At 34.5% G+C, this 17,414-nt stretch overlaps 1 protein-coding gene across 5 annotated transcripts in view; it reads right to left on the bottom strand.

Annotated features, from left to right (window-relative positions):
* Positions 1-783: 783 nt before the first annotated feature.
* PLSCR1 (phospholipid scramblase 1) overlaps positions 784-17,414 on the bottom strand; it is a 70,913-nt gene continuing 54,282 nt past the window's right edge. For 4 of the 5 annotated variants that reach the window (XM_024990963.2, XM_059885825.1, XM_024991283.2 and 1 more), the window contains 3 exons: positions 15,416-15,577; positions 12,511-12,672; positions 784-925 (listed from right to left, as the gene is read on the bottom strand). In XM_024990963.2, the coding sequence (XP_024846731.1) occupies positions 896-925; positions 12,511-12,672; positions 15,416-15,577 (354 nt within the window). In that variant the 3' untranslated portion in view covers positions 784-895. Of the gene's footprint in view, positions 926-12,073; positions 12,076-12,510; positions 12,673-15,415; positions 15,578-17,414 lie in introns of all 5 variants that reach the window. The other variant, NM_001105506.2, reaches the window with a different exon arrangement.

Raw genomic sequence — 17,414 nt, 5'->3', positions numbered from 1 at the left:
CTATGTTCATGTATATTGCTGCAAATGGCATTATTCCATTCTTTTTATGGCTGAATAGTATTCTATTGTATATATGTGGCACATCTTGTTTATCCATTCATCTGTAATTGGACATTTAGGTTGTTTCCATGTCTTGGCTATTGTAAACAGTGCTGCTTTAACATTGGGGTGCATGGATCTTTATGAATTCAGAGTGTTCTCTAAATATGTGCCCAGGAGTGGCTTTGCAGGATCATATGGCAATGCTATTTTTAGTTTTTTAAGGAGCCTCCATACTGTTTGCTATGCTGCACTAATTTATATTCCCACTAACAATGTAAGAGGGTTCCCTTTTCTCCACACCCTATTTGTCATTTGATGATGGCAATTCTGACTTGTGTGAGATGATACATCATTGTAATTTTGACTTGCATTTCTCTGTTAATTAATGATACTAAGCATTTTTTCATTTGTCTATTGGCCATCTGTATGTCTCCTTTGGAGAAATGTCCCTTAAGCCTTCTGCCCATTTTTTGACTTGGTTGTTTGCTATTTTTGTTATTGAGTTGTATGAGCTATTTGTATATTTTGGAAATTAAGTCCTTGTTGATTGTATCATTTGCAAATATTTCTTCCAGCCTGTAGGTTGTCTTTTGTTTTGTTAATGGGTTTTGTTTACTGTACAAAAGCTTATAAGTTTGATTAGATTCCATTTGTTTATAGTTCCTAAATTTTTGGTGTGGTTCATTATGTAGAAAATTAAATGCTGTGTGTCCTATTATGTAAAAAAAATCATACAAATAATTTTAGTGAAATAAAACTTTATTATATATTCTAAGTAAAAGTTGTTTAATTTTGCTGAGGACTGGCAAAACTTAATGCCAGTAATGTCTGGTATGATTTTTCAGGCTGACTCTTATGACCAGAGTTCAAAATACATGTAGTCCTAGGATGAAAATGAAACACAAATATGATTAAGCTGGTTTAATAGCAGTAATAGGCAACTTCTAAGGGATTAAGTATGATTATTTGACTACTCTTAATATACCAAAATAATAAATTTGAATATAATATGAATTTGTTTCCCTTAGAGAACAGCAACTAATTTCACCTTATTTTCTTCTGTATTTTTTCATTCATGTATACTCAATACAGAAAAATATAGAAATACAAAAGAGAAAAATCTATAATTTCAATTCTCTAAGATCTACCATTAATATTTTGGTTTAAATTCCTTCCAGGTACATAATTAGTGTTATGCTTATATCCTACCTTTTTCATTAAATAATATACATGAATGTTCATGTCATTGAGCATTTGAGTTATTAACATTCTACTTCATAGATAGTTTATAATGTAATTAATAAATCTCATACCTGACATTTTAGATTTTAACATTTTTTTATTTATTAGAGTGAGTTTTGCAACATAGAGTATACATTTCTGTTTACAAGTGTACACAGAATTGTCTGTTGTTTAGTCACTAAGTTGTGTCCAGTTCTTTTGTGACCCATGGACTATAGCCTGCTAGGCTTCTCTGTCCATGGAATTTCTGCAAGAATAATGGAGTGGGTTGCCATTTCCTTCTCCAGGGGATATTCCTAACCCAGGGATTGAAACTCATGCAGTTTCTGCATTGTAGGTGGATTCTTTACCACTCATTGTACCACCAGGGGAGCTCTATGTAATTGTCTGCATCTCTTAATTTTTTGGAAGAAAGCAATACATATGAAAAAATATCAACATTATAATTTTTAATGGATATTTTCAGTTTGTCCCCCAAAAGTTGTATGTATAGCTCTTGAGTTTCTTATTCCTGTAACCTGATTGGGAGAAAAAATTAAAAGAGATATTTCATTGTTGTTTATTCCTTTACTTCAAATGTTTTTGAAAATGTTTTCATATAATTACTTGTTATCTTATTAATGGCTATATTAATTAGTTTTTAATATTCTATATCCATTTCATTTGAGATTTTATTTTTTTCTCACTTAAGTAAAATTTTTATTAATATAATTATATTATTTCTTGGTCATATATGAATCATATATTTTAGCTACTTTATTATTTGCTGTTGAAAGTTTAATATTATGATTTGTCTTGAGGTACAGAAGTTTAAGATCTGGAGTAGGAAATGGCAACCTACTCCAGTATTCTTACCTGGAAAATTCCATGGACAAGGAACCTGGTGGGCTACAGTCTATGGGGTTGCAAAGAGCTGGACATGACTGAGCAATTGAGCACACATGCACAGAAGTTAAGATATTCTAATTCAGCAGTCTTTTACTCTGTGACTTAATTGCTTTCAAAGTTCTTTTCTATCTAGAAACCACATGTGAATGCTATTTGTTCATTTATCTTTGATCAGTAATTCAATACTTCTTTCCTTATGCTCCCTTGGGTTTGTTCTGTTCTTTTACTAACCTTTTATATAGATACTAGGTTCATTAATTTTTCACTTTTTTCTCTTCTTCAAAAGTATTTATAGCTGTACTATTCTTTTTAACATTTTTAGTTGCATTCTAAAAATTTTTTAATGTAATATTATTCAATTTAATGTATTTTAAAATTTTTATTGTGTTACTTTTTATCCCTGACTTATTTACATGTTTTCCTGTACAAAATATTTTAAAATGTGTATCTTCATCAACATCTAATTTACTGTTACTTGCTTAGACACTAAGGTTCAAATTGTACCCATTCTCAGAAACATGTTGAGACTTCCTTCTTGACCTACTATGAGAAAAATTTTTATAAAAAATTGTTTGTTGAAAATATATTATCTACTTGCTTGATACAGAGTTCTATATACATTCTTTAAATCTAGCTTCTTAATTTTTTTTGTTCAAATTTAAATAACTTTACTAAGGTTCTGTTTTCTACAATGAGTAAAAATTGAAAGCTGTTTGAATTTTCCACTATGATGATGAGTTTCTCACTAACTATATAACATGTTTCTCTATATTTTGAGGTTTATATTAGTTACGCAGAACCCTAGAATTTTTGCATCTTCTGAGTAAAACTTTTATCATTATGTAGTTAACCTCTGTCTGCCCCTAATAGTGTTTTTTGTCCTAACATCTATTTTTTTTTTCTGATAGTGACCTTGCTCTATTAGCTTACTTATGGTTAGCATTTTTCTGTTAATTTATCCCATGTTTTCTTTCTTTCAATTTTTTTATCTTTATTTTAGATCTGTCTCCTATATAGAGCCTCTGAATATTTTAAAACTCAAATCGAACCATATCTATTCTTCTACTTGCAATATTTGGCCATTTACATTTATTGTAGGTATTATAAGATATTGTGTGGTGGTGGTGGTTTAGTTGCTAAGTTGTGTCCAACTCTTGTGACCCCGTGGACTGTATGTAGCCTGCCAGACTCCCCTGTCTGTGGGATTCTCCAGGCAAGAATAGTGGAGTGGGTTGCCATTTCCTTCTCCAGGGGATCTTCCCAACCCAAGAATTGAACCTGGGTCTCCTGCCATTGCAGGCAGATTCTTTACCAACTGAGCCACAAGGGAAGCCCAAGAAATTGTATAGAATATATTTAATTGACATATTGATATGCCTGAATACGGAGCTCTTTTCTACTATTTTAATTTCCTGTTTCTATTTGTCCCACTTTGTCTATGCTTTTTTCTTCTTGCTCTTTCCCCTAAATAGATTCTTTCACTCATTTGTTTACTTGCTTGTATTTTATTCCTATTTCTCCTCTCTACCAGTTTGCAGTTTATAAAGTCCTTTCATTTTTTCAGTGGTCGTCTATGAAATTAACATGCATACTTAACTCACTTCCTGAACAATACAAAGACCTTATGACACTGTAATTCTAGTAATTTTCTCACAGCTTATTTACTTTTGTTGCCTATTATTTTAGTGTTGCTTTTGTTGATCTCACAAATTAGACATTTGCTACTATTGTTTTTTATGAGACACAATTGACATAAAATACTGTATTAGTTTCAGATATACAACATAATGATTTGATATTTGTATACACTGCAAAATGATCACTGCAGTAAGTTCAGTTACGATCTACCACCATATAAAGTTGCAACATTTTTTCTTGTAAACAGAACTTTTAAAATGTATTATATTAGCATTTTTCAAATATGCAATACAATATTATTAGTCATCATGCTATATATCATATCCACTTATTTATTTTATAAGTAGAAAGTTTTTACATCTTGATTCTTTCCCATTTTGCCTGTTCTCCAATCTCTTCTATTAGTTTAATGTGGTTTAGTTTTGTTTGTTTTGTCTTTTAAATTCCACATACAAGTGAAATCATGTGATATTTGTCTTTCTTGTTCTGAATTATTTCAGTGTTTTTTATGGCTAAATAGTAGTCTATCATAAGTTTACCACATCTTCTTTGTCCATTCATCTATTGATGGATATATACATTTTACATTATATTTATATTTTATTTTCCATAACTTGGCTACTTTAAATATTGCTTCAATGAACATGAGGGTGCAAATATCTTTTCAAGGTAAAGTTTTTATTTTGCTAGGGTAAATACCCAAAAGTAGAATTTCTGAATCCTATGGAAGTTATATTTTTAGTTTTTTGAGGTACCTGCATACTGTTTCCCATAGTAGTTGTACCAGTTTACATTCTCACCAATAGTGTACGCAGATTCCTTTTTATCCAAGTGCTTGCCAACACTTGTTATTTTTTGTCTTTGAATAACAGTGATTCAAACAGATGTGAGGTGATATCTCATTAAAGTTTTAATTTACATTTCCCTGATGATTAGTGATGTTGAGCATCTTTTCATGTGTCTCTTGGCTGTGTGCATGTCTTCTTTGGGAAAATGTCTATTCAGATTCTCTGCCCATTTAAAAATTATATTGTTAGTGTATTCTTTACTACTGAGTTGTGAGTTCTAATTATATTTTGGATATTAACTTTTATTGGATATAAATTTGCAGACATCTTCTCTCATTCAGTAAGTTGCCTTTTCATTTTGATGATGGTGTCCTTGCTGTTCAGAAGCTTTTTAGTCTGATGTAGTTTCATGTGTTGTTTTTTTAAATTTATTTTAAATTGGATAAGTGCTTTACAGTGTTGTGCTGGTGTCTGCTGTACAGCAACATGAATCATCTATCAGACCAGATCAGATCAGTTGCTCAGTCGTGTCCGACTCTTTGCGACCCCATGAATCCCAGCACGCCAGGACTCCCTGTCCATCACCAACTCCTGGAGTTCACTCAGACTCACGTCCATCGAGTCAGTGATGCCATCCAGTCATCTCATCCTCTGTCGTCCCCTTCTCCTCTTGCCCCCAATCCCTCCCAGCATCAGTCTTTTCCAATGAATCAACTCTTCTCATGAGGTGGCCAAAGTACTGGAGTTTCAGCTTTAGCATCAGTCCTTCCAAAGAAATCCCAGGGCCCATCTCCTTTAGAATGGACTGGTTGGATCTCCTTGCAGTCCAAGGGACTCTCAAGAGTCTTCTCCAACACCACAGTTCAAAAGCATCAATTCTTTGGCACTCAGCCTTCTTCACAGTCCAATTCTCACATCCATACACGACCACAGGAAAAACCATAGCCTTGACTAGACGGACCTTTGTTGGCAAAGTAATGTCTCTGCTTTTCAATATGCTATCTAGGTTGGTCATAACTTTCCTTCCGAGGAGTACGCGTCTTTAATTTCATGGCTGCGGTCACCATCTGCAGTGATTTTGGAGCCCCAAAAAATAAAGTCTGAGGCTGTTTCCACTGTTTCCCCATCTATTTCCCATGAAGTGATGGGACCACATGCCATGATCTTCGTTTTTTGAATGTTGAGCTTTAAGCCAACTTTTTCACTCTCCACTTTCACCTTCATCAAGAGGCTTTTGAGTTCCTCTTCCCTTTCTGCCATAAGTGTGGTGTCATCTGCATATCTGAGGTTATTGATATTTCTCCCAGCAATCTTGATTCCAGCTTGTGTTTCTTCCAGCCCAGCATTTCTCATGATGTACTCTGCATATAAGTTAAATAAACAGGGTGACAACATACAGCCTTGACATACTCTTTTCCTATTTGGAACCAGTCTGTTGTTCCATGTCCAGTTCTAACTGTTGCTTCCTGACCTGCATATAGGTTTCTCAAGAGGCAGATCAGGTGGTCTGGTATTCCCATCTCTTTCAGAATTTCCCACAGTTTATTGTGATCCACACAGTCAAAGGCTTTGGCATAGTCAATAAAGCAGAAATAGATGTTTTTCTGGAACTTTCTTGCTTTTTCCATGATCCAGCAGATGTTGGCAATTTGATCTCTGGTTCCCCTGCCTTTTCTAAAACCAGCTTGAACATCAGGAAGTTCACGGTTATTGTAAATAGTGGTGCTATGAACACTGGGGTACATGTGTCTTTTTGAATTATGGTTTTCTCAGGCTAAATGCCCAGTAGTGGGCCTGCTGAGTCAACACTGCTTATAATTAGAGAAATGCAAGTCAAACCTACCATGAGGTATCATCTCACACCAGTCAAAATGGCCATCATAAATCTACAAATAATAAATGCTGGAGAGGATGTGGAGAAAAGGGAAAACTCTTGCACTGTTGGTAGAAGTGTAAATTGATAAAGCCACTATGCAAAACAGTATGGAGATTCCTTAAACAACAAGAAATAAAGCCACGTGTTTATTTTGCTTTTGTTGCCCTTGTCTTTGGAGTCAGATCCAAAAATTCCTCATTTAGAACAATATCAAGGGGTTCATCACCTAGGTTTTCTTGTAGGATTTTTATGGTCTCTGGTCTTATATTTAATTCTTTAAAACATTTTAAGTTTATTTTGGTGAATGGTATATGACAGTAGTCTAATTTTATTTTTTTGCATGTGACTATTCAGTTTTATTAACATTTATTGAAGAGCCAATACTTTCCCCATTGTATATTCTTGGCTACTTTGTCATAAATCAATCGTATATGCATGCATTATTTCTGAGGTTACTATGCTTTTTCGTTATCTATTTATCTGTTTTAATACAAACATCATACTAGTTTGATTATTGTGACTTTTTAATATTGTTTGAAATCAGGGAGCATGATGCCCACAGTGTTGTACTTCATTCTCAAGATTGCTTTGACTTTCAGTATCTTTTGTGGTTCCATATATATTTTAGGATTGTTTGTTCTATTTATGTTAGGAAATATGGACCAGTGAAAGTGAAAGAGGAAACTGAAAAAAACTTCAACATTCAGACAACTAAGATCATGGCATCTGGTTCCCATCACTTCGTGGCAAATAGATGGGGAAACAATGGAAACAATGACAGACTATTTTTTGGGGCTCCAAAATCACTGCAGATGGTGACTGCAGCCATGAAATTAAAAGACGTTTGCTCCTTGGAAGAAAAGCTATAACCAACCCAGACGGCATATTAAGTCCATATAGTGAAAGCTATGGGTTTTCCAGTAGTCATGTATGGATGTGAGAGTTGAACTAAAGAAAGCTGAGCACCAAAGAATTGATACTTTTGAACTGTGGTGTTGGAGAAGACTCTTGAGAGTCCTTTGGACTGCAAGGAGATCCAACCAGTCCATCCTAAAGGAAATGAGCCCTAAATATTCATTGGAAGGACTGATGCTAAAGCTGGAACTCCAATACTTTGGCCACCTGATGCGAAGAGCTGACTCATTTGAAGAGACCCTGATGCTGGGAAAGATTGAAGGCAAGAGAAGAGGATGACAGAGGATGAGATGGTTGGATGGCACCACCGACTTGATGCATATTAATATATGCAAACTCCAGAAGCTGGTGATGTTCAGGGAAGCCTGGCATTATGCAGTCCATGGGATCGCAAAGAGTTGGACATGACTGAGTGACTGAACTGAACTAATTCTTCCGACCCATGAACATGTAATATGTTTCCATTTATTTGTCTTCTTCAGTTGTTCATCAGTGTCTTATAGTTTTCAGTGTATAGGTCTTTCACTTTTTTTTTTCCCCAAAATATTAATACTTTATTAAAACAAAGCTCAGTTTACAGAAATACATTAAATGCAGTATTTTGATTATTACACATGTACAATTGTACACAGCAGAACAATTTCAAATAAAAGTTTAAGAGGTAGAGAAAATAATTAGCACACTCAGAAGTCTGTACTTAACACCAAAAAGTCTTTACGAAGTTGACATCAAAATGATCTCTATCCTAGCTGTTGTATCCTTATGTCATATATCCTATCCAAACCCTTGTCACAATGTTTTATATTACACAGTATTTACAATGTAGAGTCCAATATTGCCGAGAAGTTGCTTTCCAAATTAGTGTTTTCAAGTTACTGTAACTGAGTATTCTTACTAATATAGTATATCTAAATGACACACACCAAAAAACTGTATAAAAACTAATAATGGTTACTAAGCTTTTTTTTTTTTTTTTTTTACAACAGATCCCTATTTTAAGACAGTTTGCAATTCCCAGCAGTTTCAAAGTGTGAAAAGACTCAATATTGTGGCTTCACAAAAGAATTAGCAAAGATTCTCTATTTTACTATGGAGGCTAATAACATTGGTGGGTTGTCAATATCCTGAAATGTCTCTTTGCCTCATCTGTGTAATAACATTCTTGAAAATATTTTGAAAAAGTATCACAAGAGCATTAACACTCTATAAACAAAAAATGCTTTAGAGGTTTCTTAAGAGAATGCTACTCTACTGGATGGCTGTTAAGAAAACAAAATGGAGCCCTGTGATTGTGATAAGTTTTTTTTTAAATCACCTCATTTTTTCCAAGGAACAAATTCTTACTTGAAACTTTTAATTATAGGGAAGAAAAGAAAGCTGTCACTTCTAAAATTATTCACCTTGCCTACTTTACTAAGCCAACATGAAAATGAACCTATTTTGATATTATAAAAATTAATATTCATTATGCTCTTGTAAATATTTTGTGTAAGTACTAATTTTTAAAACAATATTCCACTAATACAGATTTAAGTGAATAACAAAACTTCAAATGAAAGAGAACAACTGGATGACTACAGGCTTCCAGGAAGTATTAAAATCCTATTAACTGGCTCAAATGACTTAAAGCACTTTGTACCTAATCTGGTCATGTAATTAGACTGTCCAAAATTGTTTGTATAATATATTAAAATTATAGACTTACTCAAAAGATAATTTAAAGGGTTCAAGGAAAATATTTACTTGCTATGAAGAATTTCATTCATTTAAGGTAATTTCAGGATTTTTCCCTTTAAATATCATCAATAATATATTTCAAGAGATAATCATTTTCCTTCATAATTCTCAGGTGGCAAATTTAAAATTTTATTGTACTAATGAAAATGATAAAGTGAACTGATAGCATTCTTTGGCTTCATTAAAATATTAATATGTCTGAGCAGGTTTTAATGAACTAAGATACTCAATGATCAGGCTCTCCCTTACAAGGATCAATTCTTTCCTTAGAAGTTCTCAGAAGTTCTAAGGATTAGTTTAATAAAATTCATATTATTCTATAAAACACCACATTCCAAACTAAAAAGTGTCATTTGTTCAGAATCTTCACCAATTTCCAAGTACAGATTTGCTCCTCTAAACTGCATAAATGATGGCAGTAAAGGATCCACTTTTTGGTAAACTTTTGTGATTATCTAAGCACCCAGATTTGTTGTTGATAGGTCCCAGTGGTTGAAATCAAGACTTTTCAGTGTTCAAAGGAGGAATCTGTCAGGACCTAGTTACAAGCTCACTGGATGCCATATTCTCAAGCAGTAGTTTTTAGGGTATATAAATATATACAGTTCTTTGGGATTATAGTTATAAACCCTGCTGGACTCCAAACCAAGTAATTTGGATGTGACATTTGCAGATACTGGGACTCTAGATGAATGTGTAACCTCCTTCCTAGTAAGTACCTTGAGCTGAAGCAAGACTGAAGGAGAGTACAAAAATAGAACCCCCCAGTCTATGTTCCCTGAGAACAACTTCACAGCCTCTAGATGTATGGTAAACCTGAAACCTGCCCCTCAAGCTGAGGCTTCAGCCCAAGTAAAGAAGCCTTTTTCATTGGAAGACTAGGGCTATGTTTTAGCCTTCTGTCTAATGTCATGGTCTGGCACATGGGAGCCTGCAAATAACTGTCTCTCAGACTGTTTCAGTCACTTGGGGCCCAGAAGCCCAAGCACCCCTGGCCACCAGAGTCAGGTGATCAAGGGATATCCCCCTCTGTTGACTGTATATATCTGTTGGCTTTAGCAGGACTGCAGGTGAGCTTGGAGCCAAGGCATGCCTGCTGGCTTTAACAAGGCTGCTGGCAGAGTATGACCACCAGCACTAGCACGGTAGCAAAACTGGCACTTACTAGTACTGGCCCTTACAATGTAGAATGAGAAGATAAAAGCATAAAATGCTAGCAACTTTATCTGGAAAGTCCCAACAGGCCCTCTTCCCTCTGGAACATGCTTTAAGATTAGCTAGTGAACCCCCTTCACTAGCTAATATCATTTAGATGTTTTTCAAACTGCAGCTTATGTGCTGTCTTGGGATGAGGCTGCATGTAAGCCCTTTAAGAGAGGAATCTCTGTTCCCTGCAGCACTTTGAATGTCCTGAACCTTGGCCCTATTGGTATCCAAGGCCAGATGTTTGGGGGCTCATTTCTCCAGTGCAGGTCTCAAGACTTGGAGTGCCTGAAGTAGGGCATCAACCCTTTGCTTCTAGGGATAAGCTCTGCATTTGTGAAAGCCCTCCCAATTGTGTGTCTCCACACCAGATGTGCCTTTTTTGGTGAGAACACATCTCTGCTTCTCCATCCTATAATGATCTTTTTATCCTTCATCATTGAAGAGTTGTTTAGCTAGTTTTCAGCCTTTTTTTTTCAGAAGGAAATATTCTATGTACATGTGTGTGTGCTCATTTGCTTCAGTCATGTATGATTCCTTCATCTGCTGCATTGCAGGCAAATTCTTTACCTCTGAGCCACTGGGGAAGCCACAATTATTCCATATGTAGGAGTTAATTTGATGTGTCCATGGGAGGAGGTGAATTCAGGTGGTTTTTACACTGCCGTCTTGAACCTCTTCTGCTATTTATTTGTAAAAACACATTTACATTCACAAATATAGTTAGCATTTTATTTGCTCTTGAGTATTATTGAATCTCAGATGATTATTCTCAGATTATGTCCCTTCTTCCTGAATTATCTCCTTTAGAAATGATCTATGTGTGTAAAAAATGTGCTTAAAAAAAAACTTATTTATTTTGCTCTTCTCCTTGAGATATTCTTGAAGAAAATTGAAATTGAGAGTTAAAATTGTTTTTTAAATCAGTACTTCTATTCTCTCTGGCTTCCACTCTTTCTATTAAGAAGGCAATTGTCAGTCTTTTGTTTGTAGTAGATTTTTCTTTTCTTTCTGGTTACTTATTTTTCTTTACTGTTTTGCGGTCTCACTGTGATTTATATAGGTGTTAACTTTTAATTATATTACTTAAGATATGTTGTCCTTTTTGTCCCACTGAATTCGTTTCTTCTGGAAATTTTTTTTAGCAGTTATTATTCCCTATCCTATCTTGAGACTCCTGACTTTCATATTTCCTTGTCTCTGTAGGTTATTATGAATAATTTCCTCAACTATATATGCCAGTTCACTAATTTTTTCCTCGGTTACATTTGATCTGCTATCTAATCTGTTTATTTTTTCCTTTCTCCAAATTACTTAATACTGTATGACACACTCCTGCATACTTCTGCCATTTCCTGTTATTTCATAATATTTGGAGAATGAAGATAGTTGCTATTTTCATTTTCTCCTAAGACCCAATGAAATCAAGAATGACAAATTCTATTTAAATATTTCTACATATCTATGGTCTCCAAATGAGCAATGATTACCTTTTTCAATGAACTGTTTAAATAGTTCTTATTATAAAATTTTAAATTCTTGATGTATGTATGTGGTCAGTCACTCAGTTGTGTCTGACTCTTTGCAACCCCATGGACCGTAGACTATCAGACTCCTCAGTCCATGGGATTTTCCAGGCAAGAATATTGGGGTGGGTTGCCATTTCCTCCTCCAGAGGATCTTGCTGACCCAGGGACTGAACTTGAGTCTCCTGAGTCTCCTGCATTGGCAAATGGATTCTTACCACTGAAAAAATAACAGTAAATTACACTGAATGAGACATTGTATTCTTATTTTCAGTGACTTATTCTTATTCTTAAATGGCAACCCACTCCAGTGTTCTTGCCTGGAGAATGCCAGGGACGGGGGAGCCTGGTGGGCTGCCATCTATGGGGTCGCACAGAGTCGGACACGACTGAAGTGACTTATCATAGCATAGCATTCTTAATTTTCATTAGGGCAAAGGAATTCAACTCTAATGATCACATTTCCAGGACATTCTAGCTTTTATTTCCTTTGCATCGTGAACACTCAATCCATGATGTACTTTGGGGACCTAGGACTAGACCAAAAGCACAGATTGCAATTGATCTAGGTGATTTGAGGAGAAATAACAGCAAAAGTATAGTGATAATCTCAGAAAATTAATGTGCAGTTAAAATAGAATGAAAATAGACTCACAATGAGGAAACTTGCTCCAAGCAACAATGCTTTTATTCTAACATCAAGATCAAATGGAAACTGGATTCCAAATTTATTGGTATTGGTAAAAAGTTCCCTCATAAATCCAATCCACTGATTTGAAATCTTACCAATAATCATTTCTTCATCCAAGGACAATAACTAAAATAGAAAAATATTTCTAATCTTAGATTAAAACCCCTGAAATAAAAACAACAGGCATTCCTACATCAATTTTAGTAATTACATATGACCCATATGAGTTATAATATAATAATGATATACTCTGAAATAAAAAGAATATTCAATAGGATCAGAAGATAGCCTCTAAAAACATGTATAGACAATGTCTACCTAAAGGAAAATTTTCAAATTGATTGGATACAAGTGATTTTATGTATACATGTGTATACATACATATATTATGTTTTATATATAATGCGTATTATATAAAATTATATTAATATGTATAATTTGCTTAAATTTGATTGGAGAATCCATTTAATTGCAAAATGAAAACCACTAGCTTTTCAGCTCTTCTACACAGCTAACTCTTTCCTAAGAGATGCTAATTTTCTGAATCCCTCTGTAATTTCCTCATGCCCTTTTTTTCTTTACTCATTTAGACTCCCTAGAGTACAACATCTCGTACCAACTAATGTTATTTCTCAACATAAGAGATACTCATGTAAATATAAAACAATACATCTGTGATAAATTCCACTGCTTATTTTGTAATGAATGCCAGAAGGGAAAGGAAGTGTGATATGATGGAGTATAATAGGGAGATAATAGGCAGACAGAAAGAACTGGAGGGATGGTTTTAGAGAAAACCTCTTAGGCAAAGCATCATTTGAGCTGAGATTTGGAGGATTGGTATGAACTAGTGACAGAGGAATAGGGAAAGTGAGAGCCTCCTAGAGAGGGTCAGCTATATGTTAAAAGGCTCTGATTTAGGAAGGAACATGGCTGGAGCAAAATGAGTGAAGGAGATAGTGGTAGAAAATGAGTAAGAAAAGAGAAGCATGGAGGACTCGGTCTGCCTAGCCTTGTAAGCTAAGGAAGTTGGGGAATAGAAATATGGAAGAGTTTTACATGATTATGTCAAACATCCAGTTTTTCCAGAACTCTGAACACATCTTTCCCTATTACCCTCAGCAAAATAGCTTATCGTTTCCATTGAGGAGAAAATAGGAGCAACTGGACAGGAACTTACTAAACTCGCAGATACCAGCCTAGAAAGTTATTCTATCTGTACCAACACTCCCTGCTTCCTTTCTAGTGTGATGAATGGGCCATTTCTATGCCTGTTCAAAACCAGTTCCCTACATTCCCTTCCATACCAAGTAAGAGAAAAAGTTCATCAAGTATTCAGTTTATGTTGTTTCTCCACATTTTTCCTCCAATTTGGCTTCTTTCCTTTAAAATCAAAGCGTACTAAGGAAACACCTTTGGTAAATATACCTCCCTGACCACTCTGTGCCCTGACCTAGTCAGGAACAGGTTTATGGTAATAGTGTTTATGAAGACAGGTCATATAGATGCAGAGTTAGTTTCTGTCTTATCTAAAGTTTTGGTATTTGTTTATAATAGATTTTTGCATTAATTTTGATGTTAAAAATATTTTCAAATATCATTTATCTTAATTACCAGGTTTTTGGTACCAATTGTAATTTTTCACCTGAGATAAACATCTTATTTGCCACACCCTAGTCCTGCTCTATAACCAGCTGCTGCTTTACATGTCTCCTCTTTTTCATAACCAAAAGTATTAAAAGATTTGCCCACATTTGTGCACAAGATGACTTTCTCACAGAATCGTTACCTCCCTTTCTTCTTCCTTACTCTTGGAGGTTACCTACAAGTGCCAACTATAAAATGGCTTTGTTTCAAATTTAGAAGGAATAGGAAGTATATTAAATACCTTAGAGAAAGTTCTTAAGACAGTAGAATAAAGTAGAATTTACTGTACCATAATGTGAGATAAAACACTGGTATTATTAAAAAATGAGGCAAGGTAGCTTTACCTCCCAGAGTTTTAAGCACAGAACACCCTGTTCCACTGGTTTTCAACTTGAAATAGAAAAATAAGAGTTCTGTATGCTCATTTTATTAAATTTTCAAATGAAGCATTATTATTATAATTAATTTTTAAGTATGCCTTCTTTAATCAGTGCATGCAAGTGCCAATCAGAATTAGCATCACTAAAGTGAATTGACATAATTCTAGAGGAGAAAAAAACTCAGGTAGTATTTTAACTAGGTTGTGTCCAAATTTCTGATTATACATTTCAGATATTAAAACAAGCAAAAATATCCTTGATAAAAGGCTGACAAGCAGTACTTTTTTCAAATAGAATATCTTATCATACCAAGATAATATTCTCTGTTGCTTAGGAATCTACAGATTTAAACAACTGTAGTGGGTTAGTTTTATTAACTGTATTTAGTAGTTTACTTCCTAAATTATTATCTGAATGTTGGCCATTTTCTGAGAAGTAAATCAGTAAGCACATAAAACATTAACAAAATTGTATCATAGCAATTTCAGAATTTTATAAAAATTAGCTTTAATATATTATTTATAACTAATGCTGGATTATGTCACAATCTATTGAAATAAAGTTAATTTCATCTTTCAATATTTTCAAAGCTTCTTGTTTGATAGTTAAACACTTAAAATATAGATTAAAAGATGCCTTATAAGCTTCACAAACTGTAGGGCTTAATTAAGCAAAGAAATTATGAATTAGAAATTCAATTTAAAAATTAGGCAAGTAGGTATAGTAATAATTGTAACGTTTTAATTTTGTTTTAATCACAGTAATTAACTATCTGCATTAGAAAAGTATCAAATTATTAACTAATTTGAGCATGATATCCTAAAACATAATAAATTACTCACATTAAAATTTAGATCTTTGAGACAGCTAGAAACCACACATGGCCCTCTGATTTTCATTAAATTCTCCTTATTTTCATTTGTTATTTTAAACATTGGCAAAAATGGGTGATAGTATTGATAAACATATCCAATTATTTCTCCAGGAGGAGCCTCAACTTTTAGCTACAAAATATTAAAAAACATATAGTATTAATCAAATTAGATATATTTGATTTGTAAATAAGACTGTATTTACTTATATGCCACTTTTTACTTAAGTTTTTGTATATGTGAACAAAACTCTTGAGTTTTAGGCATGCCCTATATTTGGGAACTGATGCAGAAGTGAAAGGGCTTTCTAGGTGGTGGTATGGTAAAGAACCCGACTGCCAATGCAGGAGATGCAAGAGATGCAGGTTCAATCCCTGGGTCAGGAAGATCCCCTGGAGGAGGGCATGGCAATCCACTCCAGTATTCTTGCCTGGAGAATCCCATGGACAGAGGAACCTCATGAGCTAGGGTCCATAGGGTTGCAAGGAGTTGGACACGACTGAAGCAATTTAGCCCGCATGCATGGAAGTGAAAAAGAAGAATTTGGATGTTGAAATCCCTGAATTGAGATCTGATGCTGCTGCTCACTAACCACAGGAAATATGGACAGATCACTCACCTCTCTGAAATTAATTTTCCACTTCCAAAAGAGGGATAATAATAATAGTTGGTGCTTGTGAGGATCACTTTTTAAAATTTTATGTCTATTAGATATGCCTTAAAAGCGCAAATCACACCAAAACTGTTTATTATCCAATATGCCAAGAACTTTTGTACTTTTATGACAATACAAATATGACTTCATTGAAGTTCTTTATGCTCATTGTGATTTAAAATTCAGTTCATTAAATCAACAGAAACTAGTTGAATAAATCATGGCATATCATCCATAAAATGGCTTATTATGAAACCATTTATGAGATTGAGGAAGTTCTATACATACCGATATAATCTTCAAGTGAAAAAAATTGTAGAAAAATATCTACCGTGTTACAAACACACCTCAAATAGACACACACATATATATGTGAGTATATATATAGAGAGATATAGATATATAGATATATAAGCATAAGTACATTTCATGCAAAGATGGGCTCAATAAAGGACAGAAATGGTACGGACCTAACAGAAGCAGAAGATATCAAGAAGAGGTGGCAAGAATAGACAGAAGAACTGTACAAAAAAGAGCTTCACAGCCAAGATAATCACAATGGTGTGATCATTCACCTAGAGCCAGACATCCCAGAATGTGGGCCTTAGAAAGCATCACTACAAACAAAACTAGTGGAGTTGATGGAATTCCAGTTGAGCTATTTCAAATCTTGAAAGAGGATGCTTTGAAAGTGCTGCACTCAATATGCCAGCAAATTTGGAAAACTCAGCAGTGGCCACAGGACTGGAAAAGGTCAGTTTTCATTCCAATCCCAAAGAAAGGCAATGCCAAAGAATGCTCAAAGATTCTTTCTACCACTCAATTCCACTCATCTCACATGCTAGTAAAGAAATGCCCAAAATTCTCCAAGCCAGGCTTCAGCAATATGTGAACTGTGAACTTCCAGATGTTCAAGCTGGTTTTAGAAAAGGCAGAGGAACCAGGGATCAAATTGCCAACATCCGCTGGATCATGGAAAAAGCAAGAGAGTTCCAGAAAAACATCTGTTTCTGCTTTATTATCTATGCCAAAGCCTTTGACTGTGTGGATCACAATAAACTGTGGAAAATTCTGAAAGAGATGGTAATATCAGACCACCTGATCTGCCTCTTGAGAAACCTATATGCAGGTCAGGAAGCAACAGTTAGAACTGGACATGGAACAACAGACTGGTTCCAAATAGGAGAAGGAGTATGTCAAGGCTGTATATTGTCACCCTGCTTATTTAACTTATATGCAGAATACATCATGAGAAATGCTGGGCTGGAAGAAGCACAAGCTGGAATCAAGATTGCTGGGAGAATTATCAATAAC

The sequence above is a fragment of the Bos taurus genome, chromosome 1 (genome assembly GCF_002263795.3).
Source record: "Bos taurus isolate L1 Dominette 01449 registration number 42190680 breed Hereford chromosome 1, ARS-UCD2.0, whole genome shotgun sequence".
In the NCBI taxonomy this organism is placed as follows: Eukaryota; Metazoa; Chordata; class Mammalia; order Artiodactyla; family Bovidae; genus Bos; species Bos taurus.
This window is presented reverse-complemented; position numbering and strand designations above follow the sequence as displayed.